The 17,617-nt window shown below is 36.1% G+C and overlaps 1 protein-coding gene across 12 annotated transcripts in view; it reads left to right on the plus strand.

Annotated features, from left to right (window-relative positions):
• KIAA0586 (KIAA0586 ortholog) overlaps positions 1-17,617 on the plus strand; it is a 165,536-nt gene that overhangs the window by 31,873 nt on the left and 116,046 nt on the right. For all 12 annotated transcript variants that reach the window (XM_027554224.1, XM_027554221.1, XM_027554214.1 and 9 more), the window contains exons 16-21: positions 712-906; positions 3,646-3,833; positions 5,597-5,707; positions 7,325-7,405; positions 13,648-13,841; positions 15,191-15,309. In XM_027554224.1, coding sequence (XP_027410025.1) covers positions 712-906; positions 3,646-3,833; positions 5,597-5,707; positions 7,325-7,405; positions 13,648-13,841; positions 15,191-15,309 — 888 coding nt within the window. The remainder of the gene's footprint in view (positions 1-711; positions 907-3,645; positions 3,834-5,596; positions 5,708-7,324; positions 7,406-13,647; positions 13,842-15,190; positions 15,310-17,617) is intronic.

The raw sequence follows: 17,617 nt of genomic DNA on the forward strand, positions 1-17,617 counted from the left end.
TCCAAGGATAAAGTCTGGTTATTCAGAATAATGAGAGGATGAAAAAAATTTTCAATTCCAAAACTGAACTTTAACTTTTTTACACCTATTGGAAAAAATGTAAATGAGTTAAGTAATACATGCTGAATATTCTTTCAAATCGTAATCAACACTTTTTTGTAGTCATTATATCATTTCTTTGCTTTTTCTTTTTTTTTAACTTTTTGTCTTTATTTTTTGGTTGCACTATGCAGCATGTGGGATCTTAGTTCCCTGACCAGGGACTGAACCAGGTTTCCTGCATTGGAAGCCCAGAGTCTTAATAGGGAATTCCTGTAGTCATTGTATCTTTTCTATCATATTATTTGCACAGGTTGTTGCATCTATTCAGAGATTGAAAAACCACAACCTGCAGGCTACATGCCTGTTTTTATACATAAACTCTGTTGGAACGTAGGGACACATTCATTTATGTATTTGTCTATGAGTGCTTTCATGCTACAATAGCAGAATTGAGATGTTGCCACTGAGACCACATGGGCCAGGAGGCTAAAATATATCCTATCTGGCCACTTAAGAAAAAGTTTGTCACTCCTTGATATATATGTTACTTGTATTTTGGGGTCTTGTAACCTTGTTACATAGAGTGAGATCTTTCTGTGAAGAAGAGTTGCTATATTTGTAGATGTTCAAACAATATTTTTAAATATCTGCCATTGATGATTATTATAGGCACTAAAGTAAAGTCTATAAGAACACAAACAGATTTTTCTGCCACGAAACCTACAAAGGTGGATTCTAAGTTGCAACATTCTATTACTACACTGTCTCCTGGTGATCAGCAGTATTTGTTCAGCCCAAGCCGGGAAATGCCTACTTTTTCAGGTACACTGGAAGGTCATCTGATTCCTATGGCAGTACTTTTAGGTAAGACCCAACAAAATATATGGCATAAATTTTAAAATTCTATTCGGCAATAACATAACTTACAAAATGGTACTGACACAGTAGTCATGTACTTTTCCTTTATGTGTTGCTTATATTTGTGAATAGGGCTTCGGGGTATGTTTTACTTTGTCTAGTAGCAGTGTCTGAAATGATGCTATATTTTCACTCACAGGAAACATTCTTACAGTATTTTATAGTATATCGCTGTAGATGAAATTAAAATAATGTTTAGACATGTCATGAAAGTAGTGAAAGTTGCTCAGTTGTGTCCAACTCTTTGTGACCCCATGGTCTATACAGTCCATGGAATTCTCCAGGCCAGAATACTGTTGGAGTGGGTAGCCGCTCCCTTCTCCAGGGGACTCTTCCCAACCCAGGGATCAAACCCAGGTCTCCCACATTGCAGGCAGATTCTTTATCAGCTCAGCCACCAGGGAAGCCCAAGAATACTGGAGTGGGTAGCCTATCCCTTCTCCAGCAGATCTTCCTGACCCAGAAATGGAACTGGGGTCTCCTGCATTGCAGGAGAGCTACCAGGGAAGCTAGACATGTCATAAACATTCATAATAATTAAAGAATTTAAGGATTTTGATTGGTTTAATATCATCGTATCTTAGGAGAAATACATTGAATTACCTTTTATGTACTTTTGGATTAAGCTATGATAAATAAAAAGTATGTAGCTGTGTGTTTTAAGCTAAGAGTTTGTTATTAACTTATTTGAGTTCTCTCTGACCCATCATTGTAAAAGTTGAATAAATAATTTTTGATATCACCCTAGCTCTTCAAACGGAGAAGGCAATGGCAATCCACTCCAGTACTCTTGCCTGGAAAATCCCATGGATGGAGGAGCCTGGTGGGCTGCAGTCCATGGGGTCACTAAGAGTCGGACACTACTGAGTGACTTCACTTTCACTTTTCACTTTCATGCATTGGAGAAGGAAATGGCAACCCACTCCAGTGTTCTTGCCTGGAGAATCCCAGGGACGGGGGAGCCTGGTGGGCTGCCATCTATGGGGTTGCAGAGTCAGACACAACTGAAGCAACTTAGCAGCAGCAGCTCTTCAAATCTAGTTAGCTATTTTTTCTTTTAATGTCATTGAAATGCTTAATTTTGATGAATTATTGTGAATATTTATATATATAATATGAATATTTTTCACCATTAGAGAATTTTTTATTTTTGATATTATGGGTTAATGACATATCAACTTGGTAGCAGTCTGTTCAACCATGTCTTCTACTAAAATAATAAGCAATACTTATAAAGTCCTTACTGTGTACCAGGTATAGATCTAAGTACTTTATATAAATTAGCTTATTTAATCTACCCTATAAAACACATGGTAATGTACCAGTTTTTATAAATGAAGGAACTGGGGCACAGAAGAGTTTACAGATTTCTCAGAGGCCACATAGTTAGAGTGGAGTAGATAGATTAGTTAGATTCAGACCCAGGCCATGTGATTTTTAGAGTCTGTGCTTTTAGTGAGAGCACTGCTCCCTCTTTACTTTGAAATATAGGAAACAAATGGAAATTTTGAAGTGAAAGGTAACAAAAATTTTGATTGGCTATGATAGTTACCAAATAGTAGGCCTACATGATATGTACTGGTAGTCAGGCACTAGCATTTTGTTGTTGGTTTTATTTCTGTCCATTTTTGCTCTATGAAAATTTGAGAATAAAAATAATGCAACATAATGCAGTATATTTCAGTCTTGCCTTCGCCTCTTACAAACTATTATGACCTTCAGCAAATTATGTTTCTAAACATCTATTGTCCTCAACTGTAAAGTGTGGATAATATTAACACTTCATCAGATCAGATCAGATCAGTTGCTCAGTCATGTCCGACTCTTTGTGACCCCATGAATCGCAGCACGCCAGGCCCCCCTGTCCATCACCAACTCCCGGAGTTCACTCAGACTCATGTCCATTGAGTCAGTGATGCCATCCAGCCATCTCATCCTCTGTCGTCCCCTTCTCCTCCTGCCCCCAATCTCTCCCAGCATCAGAGTCTTTTCCAATGAGTCAACTCTTCGCATGAGGTGGCCAAAGTACTGGAATTTCAGCTTTAGCATCATTCCTTCCAAAGAAATCCCAGGGCTGATCTCCTTCAGAATGGACTGGTTGGATCTCTTTGCAGTCCAAGGGACTCTCAAGAGTCTTCTCCAACACCACAGTTCAAAAGCATCAATTCTTCGGTGCTCAGCCTTCTTCACAGTCCAACTCTCACATCCATACATGACCACTGGAAAAACCATAGCCTTGACTAGACGAACCTTTGTTGGCAAAGTAATGTCTCTGCTTTTGAATATGCTATCTAGGTTGGTCATAACTTTCCTTCCAAAGAGTAAGCATCTTTTAATTTCATGGCTGCAGTCACCATCTGCAGTGATTTTGGAGCCCAGAAAAATAAAGTCTGACACTGTTTCCACTGTTCCCCATCTATTTCCCATGAAGTGGTAATTTAGATGGTGAATGTGAAGTGTTTAGTACATATGAATGCCTAGTAAATGTTGGTCACTGGGGAAAGGCTGACATGGTGAGGATCATGACAATAGTGATGACAGAGGGAAAGATGATTGCAGAGGGAAAGGAAAGGTCGTGCTTTCCTTTCATATGAGAATTTAACCATAAAGATCTAGGTAATTTATTAGAATTTTCTCTTTATTTCTGAAAAATGGTTGACTCCTTTTCTCCCCTGCATTTTTTAGGACAAACCCAAAGTAATAGTGATTCCATGCCACCTGCTGGGGTAATTGTAAATAAGCCACACCCTGTAACAGTGACAACTTCAATTCCACCATCATCTCGAAAAATAGAACCTGGAGTAAAGAAACCTAACATAGCAGTTGTAGAAATGAAGTCAGAAAAAAGGGATCCTCCTCAGCTTTCTGTACAGGTATGCAGTGTGTATGACCAGAAAAGTTTAAGAAATAAAACTGTTGGCATAACTTCAATGCTTAAAATCTGTTGTATTGCTTCATGAAGACTTTGCTTTCCTGATGGATCTTTCATTCTTTAAAACTATGATATTTATGTGATATCACTATCCTTGTTCTGCATGGTTTAAGCTACCTTTTTTAAGCCAGTGACTCATATCCTGGTGACTTCATGATATTCCAAAGGGAATAATTGAACAGTATGTTATAATTAATTTTTAAAAAGGCTTAATGTGTTTATATAATTAAACTTTAACCTTTACACAAACATATATGAGGACTTGAATTAATGGGGAGAGAACTTGTATGTGAATTTTAAATATTCAGGTTGTCAATTCTTCCTAAGTTAATGTATGATTTAAGTGAAATTGTATTTTAAAAATAAAAGCCATTAATTTTTTTTTTTAACTTGAACTTTAGGATCATTTTGATATTTGAAAGAACAAAGAGTTTAGTGTTTTGATACTGGTCCCATTTAAGAAATATTCTTAGTTTTTAAAAAGAATGTAGTGTGTAATAGATACTTCATTAGTCAATGGGAAATAGGATTCTCTTAAAAGAAATGACGTATGTTATAATTGGTTAGCAGTGCGGAAATGGATCAGTTTTAGACTCTAAATTTTTACTGTATGTAGCAAATGAGTTCCAAATAGGCAATAGGCTAAAGTATAGCTACAAAATATAAGAACAAGAATTAGAAGATAAGTGCATGCGGTCCTTATCAAAACTGAAGCTAAGTCTGGATATGAGAGGAGGAAACTTAGATATGATCGAAAACAGACTTGATTCTATAAAATTTAAAACTTATATATGTAAAAAACTTCTAAATAAAAAGGGAAGTGACATACAGTGAGCACATATGAAAGGAATATGATAGGTTTATTTTTAAATATAAAAACCTCCATAAATTAGTAAGAAAACATGAAGAAATTCAAATTCAAAGAATGTAAGACTATAGAATAAAAAGAGTTTATAAGATATCAAATTGAATAATTTAAATCTTGCTAGTTACCATGGTAATGCAAATTAAGATAACAATAATATATCTCCATTTTAAAATTGTTCTTGCCGAAATACTTCTGTTATCTGATTTCAGTGAAAGTTGGGTGACTGATTATGGTTTTGATGATGGAAATAGATCTCTTTTGGATTGCATTTCAGTAGCCATTACCAAGAATCTTAAATAATTATGCTTTTTGGCTCAAGAAGTTACTCTTATGTCTGACTGTATATCATAATGAAATAATTCAAAGTCAGGTAAAACAACCCTTACATATATATGAAATTTTTTGGAGTGATATATTTCTATCTATCAAATAGTGAGTATATAAGGAATATCCTGAACATTTACCAACTGGAAATGATAAAATAATAAAGGCATATGTACAATCATTTAAAATATAATTATGAAGTCTATATGGTAGTATAGTAAGGCATTTATGACCTGATTACAATGGAAAATCTGGAATGAAACAGTTTTAGATTTTAGCTATGCATAGTGGATAATAAAAAGATAAGGGGGATAGTAAAAATGAAGTTGTCTTAAGTAGGATTCTTTGTGTTTCCCTTTTATTTTCCAGTTTTTGTAAAATATGCTTTCATAATTTAAATTTGTTATCCATTGACTTTGCAATAAAAAGTTAAATATGTTATTGATACCTAGATTCACAGATATTTGAGTCAAAGTGATGAACTGAAAGCTGGATGTTGTATTCTGTTTTAGGTACTACCCAATGTAGACATTGACAGCATCTCTGATGGTATTGCTGAGGTCGGTCTGTCTCCTTCTAGTCCCAAAGAAGCATCTTCTCCTCCTCTGAGAACCTGGATACAGGTATTACTTAGGAATGTATCATATATCTTTGAATAATCTGATTATAGACTTTAACTGATATTCTGTGCAAAGTCTTCCATTATAATATATTTTAATTATTTAGGTTTTAAGGAAAAGATTCAAAACAAATTTGAAATTGCTTATGAACTTGGAAAAAAGAGTTTGATTAAGACCTTTACATTTATCAACATTTTGAAAGTGATCATCCTTAGTGTAACTTTTTGGCAACTTAAGCTGTAAGACTCATACGTGAGGAAATAATTTCTGTCTCTTTGGAGAAGAATCTTGATTTAAATGGGAATTATATTAGTTTTCCTGAATGTGAATTTTATAATGACAATTAGAATTCATGTTTTGGGATGTTGCTTTGTCATCAAACTATTGACATGATGCAAAAATGTGCATTTCTCTCTAGTAATATTTATTTGCTGCTTGTGATTGAATGACAGAATTAGGACTAGCACTGTAACTTTTCCTTGGGTTTCATCTGTTCTAAGCAAATTTAGTTATTAAGCATATAGGTTTTTTTTTTTTTTTTTTCTAGCGTGAAGGTCTTTATTTGTCCCATTGTTGAACATTGTTTTTGAGGAAAGAGTCGTCCGGGGTCGGGGTCGGGGTCGGGGTCACGGTCACAAATGGGGTTTCTCCTGGCACACCCAAGGAGTGGTGACAGGGATGAGGAAGATGGCGAGTTATTTCACGGGGCGGGGGGTCGCGCCGCCTGACGTTGGCCTGCGGTCCCTCTCGGATGGGAGTGCATTCCGCTGCCCCGTGGGTGGGGTTGTCAAGAATCCTTCCCTTTCCCCTCCCCCAACCCCCCCTCGCCCCCGTCGTACCTCGCCCAGGGACGTCCTCGAGAGGTGACTGAGCGGAGAAACTGCGTCCTAGGATGGGCCCCGTCTGGCAACGAGTCCCTGCTGGTCTCTCTCGGAGTTTCTAGGCTGCGGCCGGCTCTCTGGACAGCGGGTTGGTTGTCGGGCCTGAGCATATCGTTTTAAGGAGAGGAGGAACATCAATTTTTCACAATCAAAAATAGTGAAAATAGAATGACCCCGAATGCCATTTGTGCCTAATTTAATTTTTCATCAGTATTTTTTTTAACTAGAAGTTTATGAAAACATATATAATTTCAAATAATAACTTTTTAGACTATTAGTCATTGTGCTCCTAAGGAATTGTCTATTGTGGTTTTTGATAACTAGGTTATATATTGTGAGGCCTGGAGGCTAAATTTGTAAAATAATTGTTTTCTTTATTTTCTTATAAATTATTTGATTCTTTATCTTTTTGTGAGTTTGTGTATGTGTAAACTTATATATCCATGTAAACATTTTTCTTTAGGAGAAAAATCGCAATAATTAACTTGATCAGTTGACTTAAGTTGCTTTGTTGATGGAGTCCTTGATAGAAAAACTGATACCTAATTTTTTATAGCTGTTGAAATGATAACTTAATGACTTGAAGACTAGCTTGGATTTCATTTACTAATTACATCGTTTCTGAGCAGGATATCAACATAAAAAATAGAAGCATGTAATTATAAGCTTATGCTGTGGGTGGTATTACAGTAAATTAGGTATAATTTGCAACAAAAACTTTCTGAAAATGCTTTCTTAGGCTCCAGAATTTACGAAGGCAGATGAAGAAGAGATGAAGTTTCCAGGAATGAACTTTGATGAAGTAATTGATATTGTACAGGTAACAAAGCTTAGCAATCCTGTCAATTTATTTTTCTAGTATTTTTTCATGTGACTTGATTATCTTATTTTTTTTTAAACTTAATTTTTTTTTTTTTTGCTGCACCATGCAACATATGAACTGCCAGGGGATTCCCCTGAGACTTTTTTTTTTTAAGAGCAGTTTTGGATCACAGCAAAATGAGAGAGATGTACAAAAATTATCTGTATGTTCCCTACATCCACACATGCATAGCCTCCCCCATTATCAATATATCCTAACAATTTTAATTTGTTAAAGTTGATGTATCTACACTGACACATCATATTCAAAGTATGTAGGTGACCTTATGTTGTACATTCTATGGATTTGGAAAAATGTATTCATTGTTATACTGTTATACAGAGTATTTTCTCTGCCCCCAGGTCCTCTGTGTTCTATTTATCCTTCCCCTTACCCACCCCTGTCCCTAGCATCCATTGATACTCTTACTGTCTTTATACTTTTGTTTTTTCCAGAATGTCATATCCTTGGAATCATATAGTATGCAGCTTTCTCAGATTGGCTTCTTTCTCTCAGTAATATTTACTTAAGTTTCCTCCATATCTTTTCATGGCTTGAAAACTCATTTCTTTTTAGCACTAAGTAATATTCCATTGTCTAAATGGATCACAGTTTAGCCATTCACTTACTAAAGGACATTTTGATTGTTTACAAGTTTTGTCAATTATGAATAAAGCTGCCATAAGTATCTGTGACGTAAGTTTTTAACTCCTTTGGGTAGTTATCGAGGAGCACAATTGCTGGCTTATATGGTAAAAGTATCTTTCCATTTGTGAGAAACCACTAAACTGTCTTGTCATCCTTGCTGTACCATTTTGCATTCTCATCGACAATGAATGATAGTTCCTGCTTTTTCATATCCTTGCCAGCATATGGTATTGTCTGTATTCCAGATTTTGTCTATTCTAACAGGTATGTAATGATATATTATTGTGTTTTAATTTGCATTTCCCTGATGGCATATGATGTGGAGCATCTTTTCAAATGCTTGTTTGCCATCTATACATCTTCAATGAGCTGTCCGAAGGTCTTTGGCCCAATTTAAAGTTTGGGTTGTTCTCTTATTATTGAGTTTTAAGAGTTTTTTGGTATATTTTGGTTAACAGTCTTTATCAGATGTGTCTTTTGCAAATATTTTCTCCTAGTCTGTAGCTTATTTTCTAATTTTCTTGACATTCTTTTCAACAGAGCAAAAATGTTTAATTTGAATGAAGTCCAGCTTATCAGTTAGTTTTTTCATGGGTTGTCCCTTTGGTCTTATATCTAAAAAGTCACCTGATGTAAAGAGCTGACTCATTTGAAAAGACCCTGATGCTGGGAAAGATTGAAGGCAGGAGGAGAAGGGGACGACAGAGGATGAGATGGTTGGATGGCATCACCAACTCAATGGACATGAGTTTGGGTAAACTCTGGGAGTTGGTGGTGGACAGGGAGGCCTGGCGTGCTGTGGTTCATGGGGTCACAAAGAGTCGGACACGACTGAGCGACTGAACTGAACTGAACTAAAAAGTCATTGCCATACCCACAGTCAACTAGGTTATCTCTAGTTTTATAGTTTTGCATTTTAATTTTAGGCCTATAATCCATTCTGAGTTAATTTTTGTGAAGGGTGTAAGCTCAGTGTCTAAATTTATTTTTTTGCCTGTGAATGTCCAGTTGTTCCAGCGCCATTTGTTGAAATGACTGTCTTTGCTCCATTGTATTGACTTCACTTCTTTGCCATAAAATAGTTGACTGTATTTATGTGGATCTATTTCTGGGTCCTTTGTTCTGTTCCATTGATTTGTCTGCTCTTTTGCCAGATAAAACAACTGCCTTGATTATTGTTGCTTTATAGTAAGTCTTGAAGTTAGGTGTTGTCAGTCCTCCAACTTTATTCTTCACCTTCAATATCATATTAGCTATTCAGGGTCTTCTGCTTCTCCATATAACTCTTAGAGTAAGTTTGTTGACATCTCCAAAATAACTTGTTGAGATTTTTCTTGGAATTACATTGACTCTGTAGATCAATTTGGGAAGAACTGACATCTTAATGTTATTTAGTCTTCCTCTCTATGAACATGAAATATTTCTCCACTTAGTTTTTTATTTCATTCATTTAAATTATATAGTTTTCCTCATAGATCTTAAGGGGCTTCCCTGGTGGCTCAGAGGTTAAAGCGTCTGCCTCCAATGTGGGAGACCTGGGTTCAATCCCTGGGTTGGGAAGATCCCCTGGAGAAGGAAATGGTAACCCACTCCAGTATTCTTGCCTGGAGAATCCCATGGACAGAGAAGCCTGGCAGGCTACAGTTCACAGGGTCGTAAAGAGTTGTTCACAACTGAGCGAGTTCACTTCATAGATCTTGTACATGTTTTGTAGGTTTTATACCTAAGTATTTCATTTTAAGGGAGCATGCTAATGTAAATGGTATTGCATTTTTAATGTCAAATTCTACTTGTTCATTGTTGTTATATAGGAAAGTGATAGACTTGTATATGTTAACCTTGATTCCTACAACCTTACCATAATTGCTATTTAAAAACAGGAGTCTTTTTGTTGTTTCTTTTTAGATTTTCTACATATATAATCATGTCATCTGCAAATAAAGGTAGTTTTATTTCTTCCCAATCTGTATACCTTTACTTTACTTTTCTTGTCAGATTACATTAGCAGGGACTTCTTAGTGCAGTGTTGAAAAGGAGTGGTGAGAGGTGATGACGTTCTTGCCTTTTTTATGATGGTTGAGTATCTTTTGACCATCAGTATTATGTTATAGTGCTTTGAGAAGCTTCCTTTTACTTTGCAGTTGAATATCTTTAAAAATTATAAGGTTGTTTTTCTATAGTACAGTGTTTATGCTTTGTTGCTCAGTCGTGTCCGACTCTTTGAGACCCTCATGAACTGAAGCCCACCAGGCTCCTCTCCATGGAATTTTCCCGGCTAGAATACTGGAGTGGGTTGCCATTTCCTCTTCCAGGGAATCTTCCTGACCCAGGGATTGAAGCTGCATCTCTGTGTCTCCTGCATTGCAGGCAGATTCTCTACCCGCTGAGCCATCAGGAAAGCTTTATCACCTAGCTGCCTCCATGGAACTTGATTGTTAGTTGTTTCCCGCCTGCGTCTCATCTCTCTTGCTTCCTACTTCCTTTTTCTTTTTTATTCCCTTTGGTTTCCTTCTCTCCAGTCTGTTCCTTCTTCTGTTACATTTGTCTGTTTTAATTTCTAGATTATTGACAAAGTTACTGCTTAGTTCATATTGAGGAAAAAAGTTGGGAGGGGTCTGAGATCCAAGAGAAGAGCCCATATAGCAGGAAGAGTTATAGAAATGATAGAAATGGTTAAATACAAAGAGAGAAAAATTAGGAGGAAGTAAAATATTAGATTGGCACAAAACTAATTGTGGTTTTGCATTGTTAAACTTTGCCACTTGATATTGGAATGCATTCTTAAATGTGGTTATGTTATACATCATTTTAATGCACATTTCTTGCTTTATGTTTTTTGTTAATGAATTATTACTTGCTCTTTATATGTATTTTAGACTATTGAAATGATGTTAGACAAAAAGCAAATTTGAGTGATTTTCTTATTCAAGTTCAAAATTGGTTATGAAGCAGTGGAGACAACTCACAACATCAGCAATGCATTTGGCCCCTGCTAATGAACTCCAGGAGTTGATGATGGACAGGGAGGCCTGGTGTGCTGCAATTCTTGGGGTTGCAAAGAGTCGGACACAACTGAGCGACTGAACTGAACTTAACTGAATGAATGGTAATGAATGTAAAGTGCAGTGGAACTGCTAATGAGTATAAAGGGCAGTGGTGGTTCAAGAAGTTTTGTAAAAGAGATGAGAGCCTTGAAGAGGAGGAGTGTAGTGGGCAGCCAATGGAAGTTGACAACTAATTGAGAGTAGTCATCAAAGCTGACCCTCTTACAACTACATGAGAAGTTGCCCAAGAACTCAATGTCGACCATTCTATGGTCGTTTGGCATTTGAAGCAAATTGGAAAGGTGAAAAGGCTTGATAAGTGGTTGTTTTGTGAGCTGCCTACAAAGGAAAAAAATTCATCATTTTGAAGTGTTCCCTTCTCTTATTCTATGCAACAGTGAACTGTTTTATTGATCAGATTGTGATGTATGACGAAAATTGGATTTTATACCACCAGCAACAACCATCTCAGTGGTTAGACTGAGAAGAAGTTCCAAAGCACTTTGCAAAGCCAAACTTGCACCAAAAAAAGTGTCATGGTCACTGTTGGGTGATCTGCTGCTGGTTTGATCCATTATAGCTCTCTGAATCCTGGCAAAACCAGTACGTCTGAGAAGTATCCTCAGCAAATTGATGAGAAGACACCAAAAACTTCAATGCCTGCAACCAGCATTAGTCAACAGAATGGGCCCAGTTCTTCTCCACAACACCTGACCACACATCATACAACCAATGCTTCAAAAATTGAATGAATTGGTCTATGAAGTTTTGCCTCATCTGCCGTATTCACCTGACCTCTCCTCAACCAACAACCACTTCTTCAAGCATCTAGACAACGTTTTGCAGGGAAAATGCTTCTACAACCAGCAGGAGGCAGAAAATGCTTTCCTAGAGTTTTTTGAATATGCTAGAGAAATAAACCAACTTATTGGCAAAAATGTATTGATTATAAGGGTTTCTATTTTGATTAGTAAAGATGTGTTTGAGCCTAATTAGAATGATGTAAAATTCAGGCCCTGAAACCACAATTACTTTTTGTACCAACCTATATAAAGGATGGGAGAAATAGAACATAGAGACTATTTGAATAATGATGTGTCAGTAGACTTTCAAGAAGACATTTGTTCGTGTTTCTTAGACTTTCAGAACTAAGACTAGCTTTGTTTATAATAAAATAAAACCTTATTTTAAATATTAAGAGATATGTAATATATTAGTTACTTGCTCACTGGTATGTTTTCTCTTGTGAGCTCCACATGAATGTCTTGAAGGCAAGAATATTATTTATCTATGTTCCTAATGTGTAGAAGTGACTTTAGACAGCTGTTCAATGTACAAATGAAAGAAACATTATAGAAATAGCAAAGAATTTGGACTTCAAAGAGGAGTGTGTCTACCCTTGCTCTGCCACTTAATAGCTGTGGAATTCATTTTTCAATAGGAGAATATTATTGAGTTACACTTTTTAAAGATCCTTAACTTTTTTTGAGGTACATACTGGATTATTTACAGATAAAATGATATGATATCTGTGATTTACTTCAAAATGATATGTGAAGGGGAAAGTGGATGGGGGAAGTATAGATGACATAGAGCTGGTCATGAGTTGGTAATTTTAAAGTGGGGGAACAGGTAGGTGGGATTCTTGTCATTTATATATAGTGCTATTTTTTTAGCTTTAAATGTGTATCAGATCAGATCAGATCAGTCGCTCAGTTGTGTCCGACTCTTTGCGACCCCATGAATCGCAGCACGCCAGGCCTCCCTGTCCATCACCAACTCCCGGAGTTCACTGAGACTCGCGTCCATCGAGTCAGTGATGCCATCCAGCCATCTTATCCTCTGTCGTCCCCTTCTCCTCCTGCCCCCAATCCCTCCCAGCATCAGAGTCTTTTCCAATGAGTCAACTCTTCGCGTGAGGTGGCCAAAGTACTGGAGTTTCAGCTTTAGCATCATTCCTTATATTTTTCATAACAGAAAGTTTAAAAATTCCGGAAATAACACTGGATCCTGATGTGATGGCACAATTAATGTGTAAAATAACCTAACTGCATTTTTGCTGTTCAGTTGCTAAGTCATGTACAACTCTTTGAGACCCCATGGGTCTCATAGCACACCAGGTTCCTTTGTCCTACACTATATGTTCCATAAGAGTAACAGCAATATTTGGAAGTATCAGTTTTACTATTATAATAAATTAATAAATATATAGGGGGAAATGTTGGTAATGTTTTATGCAGGAATAACCAAGTTCTCTAGTTTGTTTTTGACTATTTAAAATGAATATTGGGTTTTAAAAGACAAAATAATTGTATAATTAGAGTTTCTTCAATGTACTTTATATGACAAATGTATGTATGATAGTGATACCACCAAATTAGAAAATGATATTTATTAATTTAGAAGTGTTGGTTAATTCAACTATTTACGTTCCCCACCTATACTTGTCATTCAGTAAGTGTTGAACAGTTACTTGAATATAATAGTTCTTTTTTTAATTATTACCAGGAAGAAGAAAAATGTGATGAAATTTCAGAATACTCTGAACCAATTCTGGAGTTTAATAGAAGTGTTAAAGCTGTTTCTACAAAATATAATGGCCCTCCATTTCCGCCAGTTGCTTCTACTTCTCAGCCCACTACTGATATTTTGGATAAAGTAATTCACAGAAAAGAAACATTGGAAAATAGCTTAATTCAGTGGTGAGTTTATAGTGTTGGTGGGCTGAACAGAATTGTAGTAGCAAGTATAGATAGAATGTATTAAGTTTTGGTTGAATATCTTCCTTGTTTCTTTTTGTTTATTAATTTTTTTCTTTGCTGTACTAGTCACTGGACACTATCTGATGTGATGCCGAGGGTTTAACTAACTGTTGGAGGTATTATTTCTGTTCTTGAATATTTGTACATAGGCTGTCTATTATGGCAAAAGAGGCTATTGTTGAGTGACAAAAGAGCATTAAAAATGTTCACGTTCTTTGATCCAGTGGTTAGTTTCCAGAAATTTATCCTAAGGAAATAATTAGTTCTACCAGTAGGCCATAGAATACTTATCATTTGTATTGTAGTGCTAACTGCAAACAAGGCACTGTTTTATTATGTATATATTATGTATATAAACTCATGAACTCTATTTTTATACTTACTTTTACCTGTGAGAAGCCTTAAAGAAGTTATGGAATAAACTATACAATTGACTGTTAATACAGTTAGCAAGATTGGGTTTAAAAGAATATTTAATGATATAGAAAGATATTAATAACATACTGGTGCATAAATGAAGGAGGATACCAGGGATGCAACCATAGTTTAGAAGAGCTCACTCAAAAATGAATGTGCATGGGAAAAATATTGAAAAATAATACCAAATTGTTAATTAACTTTGTTTATTCCTTAATCTGAGATTGTGAGTGAGCTCTTTTTTTTTTTTTTTAGCTTTTATGTTTTCTCTGATTTTTCTACAATGAACATCTGTTACTTGTATAACAATAATAATAATTAAGAAGCCTGTTAGCATCTCTAAAGAAATATACAGAAACAATCTCCCATTGTGTTTCCTTTCCTTTTACTCTCCTACTTTCCCTTCCTAATAATGACCTTGAAAATAAGTTTTTTCCCTTTTTAGGGGAAGACTGCCTGTGTTGCAGTATATATATTTACTCCTTTGAAGAGAGTGTAGCTGATCTTTTCTAGCTTTGATCTTGTTGGGGTTTTATACATGCTTTCAGAGTAGGGAACCCAACATTTTAGGTGCATGATATGCCAGGTAGTCATTGACCTAACTTTATTTTGAATTTATGAGGTCTTTTAAACTTTTCATTAGACTGATCAGAAAGATTTTAATTTGATAAACTATCTTTAACACAGAGATTTGATGTGTTTTGCTAGGAGATATTTTTGAGTTTTTTCTTCTTTTCCAGGTTCAGCTTTCAGGATGACTACTTTCACATGTAAATTTTTGTGTCTGTGGGTACCAGTTATTTTTAAGGGTGATATTTCTAACCATTTATATATTTCAACTAAATTTAGGAATCCTTAACTTTTTCCCTCAGGGTAGAACAAGAAATAATGTCAAGAATGATCTCTGGGCTCCTTCCAATCCAGCAGCAGGCCACAGCTAATGTCAGTGTCTCAGTCAGTGAGGCCAGTGAGCCATTGACTTCTGACATTGGTAGGTAAAGTGGAATCTTTTAGCTTTTTCTGTTATTAAAAGACAAAACCTTCAGGTCATTGCAAATTTATGTATTCTAGAAATCATGTAGTCCTTAGTTGACAAAAGATAAAAGTCCTTTTCTTTTCAGTATGACCTCTCAGTTCTCTGCAGAGGAAGTTATTTCTCCGTTACGTTCTTATTCCATACTGTAGCATTCAGATTATTCTACCAGCCTCTGTCCCCTTCCCCTAAATCTCTCTGTTATTTCCTGTAGCACTTTGTGTATGTGTATCTTTGTTATAGTAACTATCAAATTGTATTATGATTGGTTTGTATATCTGTCTCACTCACTAGGTTTTAAATTACTTATAAATAAGGGTTTTTCTCATTTAGAGCCTAACTTTAAAAAAAAGTAATATATTTATTTTAATTGGAGGCTAATTACTTTACAGTATTATAGTGGCTTTTGCTGTACATTGACATGAATCAGCCATGGGTGTATGTGTGTTCCCCATCCTGAACCCTCCTCCCACCTCCCTCTTCATCCATTCCTAAGGGTCATCCCAGTGTTCCAGCCCTAAGCACCCTGTCTCATGCATTGAACCTGGACTGGCAATCTGTTTCACATATGATAATATACATGTTTCAATGCTATTCTCTCAAATCATCCCACCCTCGATTTCTCCCACAGAGTCCAAAACTCTGTTTTTTATATCTGTGTCTCTTTTACTGTCTCGCATATAGAGTCATTGTTACCATCTTTCTAAATTCCATATATATGCATTAGTATACTGTATTGGTGGTTTTCTTTTTGACTTACTTCACTCTGTGTAATAGGCTTCAGTTTCATCCACCTCACTAGAACTGATTCAAAGGCAGTCTTTTTAATAGCTGAGTAGTGAACTCTGGAAGTTGGTGATGGACAGGGAGGCCCGGCGTGCTGCGATTCATGGGGTCGCAAAGAGTCGGACACGACTGAGCGACTGAACTGAACTAAACTGAATATTCCATTGTGTAAATGTACCACAGCTTTCTTCTCCATTTGTCTGCTGATGAACATCTAGGTTGCTTCCATGTCCTGGCTATTGTAAACAGTGCTGCGATGAACATTGGGGTACACGTGTCTCTTTCAATTCTGGTTTCCTCGGTGTGTATGCCCAACAGTGGGATTGCTGGGTCATATGGCAGTTCAATTTCCAGTTTTTTAAGGAATCTCCACACCGTTCTCCATAGTGGCTGTACTAGTTTGCATTCCCACCAACAGTGTAAGAAGTTTCCCTTATCTCCACACCCTCTTCAGCATTTATTGTTTGTAGACTTTTTGATGGCAGCCACTCTGACCAGCGTGAGATGGTACCCCATTGTGGTTTTGATTTGCATTTCTCTGATAATGAGTGATGTTGAGCATCTTTTCATGTATTTGTTAGCCATCTGTATGTCTTCTTTGGAGAAATGTCTGTTTAGTTCTTTGGCCCCTTTTTTGATTGGGTTGTTTATTTTTCTGGAATAGAGCTGCAGGAGTTTCTTATATATTTTTGAGATTAGTTGTTTGTCAGTTGCTTCATTTGCTATTATTTTCTCCCATTCTGAAGGCTGTCTTTTCACCTAGCTTACAGTTTCCTTTGATGTGCAAAAGCTTTTAAGTTTAATTAGCTCTGATTTGTTTGTTTTTGCTTTTATTTCCATTACTCTGGGAGGTGGTTCATAGAGGATCCTGCTGTGATTTATGTCAGAGAGTGTTTTGCCTATGTTTACCTCTAGGAATTTTATAATTTCTGGTCTTACATTTAGATCTTTCATCCATTTTGTTTATTTTTGTGTATGGTGTTAGAAAATGTTCTAGTTTTATTCTTTTACAAGTGGTTGACCAGTTTCCATAGCACCACTTGTTAAAGAGATTGTATTTTCTCCATTGTATATTCTTGCCTCCTTTGTCAAAGATAAGGTGTCCATAGGTGCATGGATTTATCTCTGGGCTTTCTGTTTTGTTCCATGGATCTATATTTCTGTCTTTGTGCCAGTACCATACTGTCTTGATGACTGTAGCTTTGTAGTATAGTCTGAAGTCAGGCAGGTTGATTCCTGCAGTTTCATTTGTCTTTCTCAAGATTGCTTTGGCTATTCAAGGTTTTTGTATTTCCATACAAATTGTGAAATTATTTGTTCTACTTCTGTGAAAAATACCATTGGTAGCTTGATAGGGATTGCATTGAATCTATAGATTGTTTTGGGTAATATACTCATTTTCACTATAAAGATTGTTCTGATCCATGAACATGGTATATTTCCATCTGTTTGTGTCATCTTGATTTCTTTCATCAGTGTT

Source organism: Bos indicus x Bos taurus, chromosome 10 (genome assembly GCF_003369695.1).
Source record: "Bos indicus x Bos taurus breed Angus x Brahman F1 hybrid chromosome 10, Bos_hybrid_MaternalHap_v2.0, whole genome shotgun sequence".
NCBI classification, from domain to species: domain Eukaryota; kingdom Metazoa; phylum Chordata; class Mammalia; order Artiodactyla; family Bovidae; genus Bos; species Bos indicus x Bos taurus.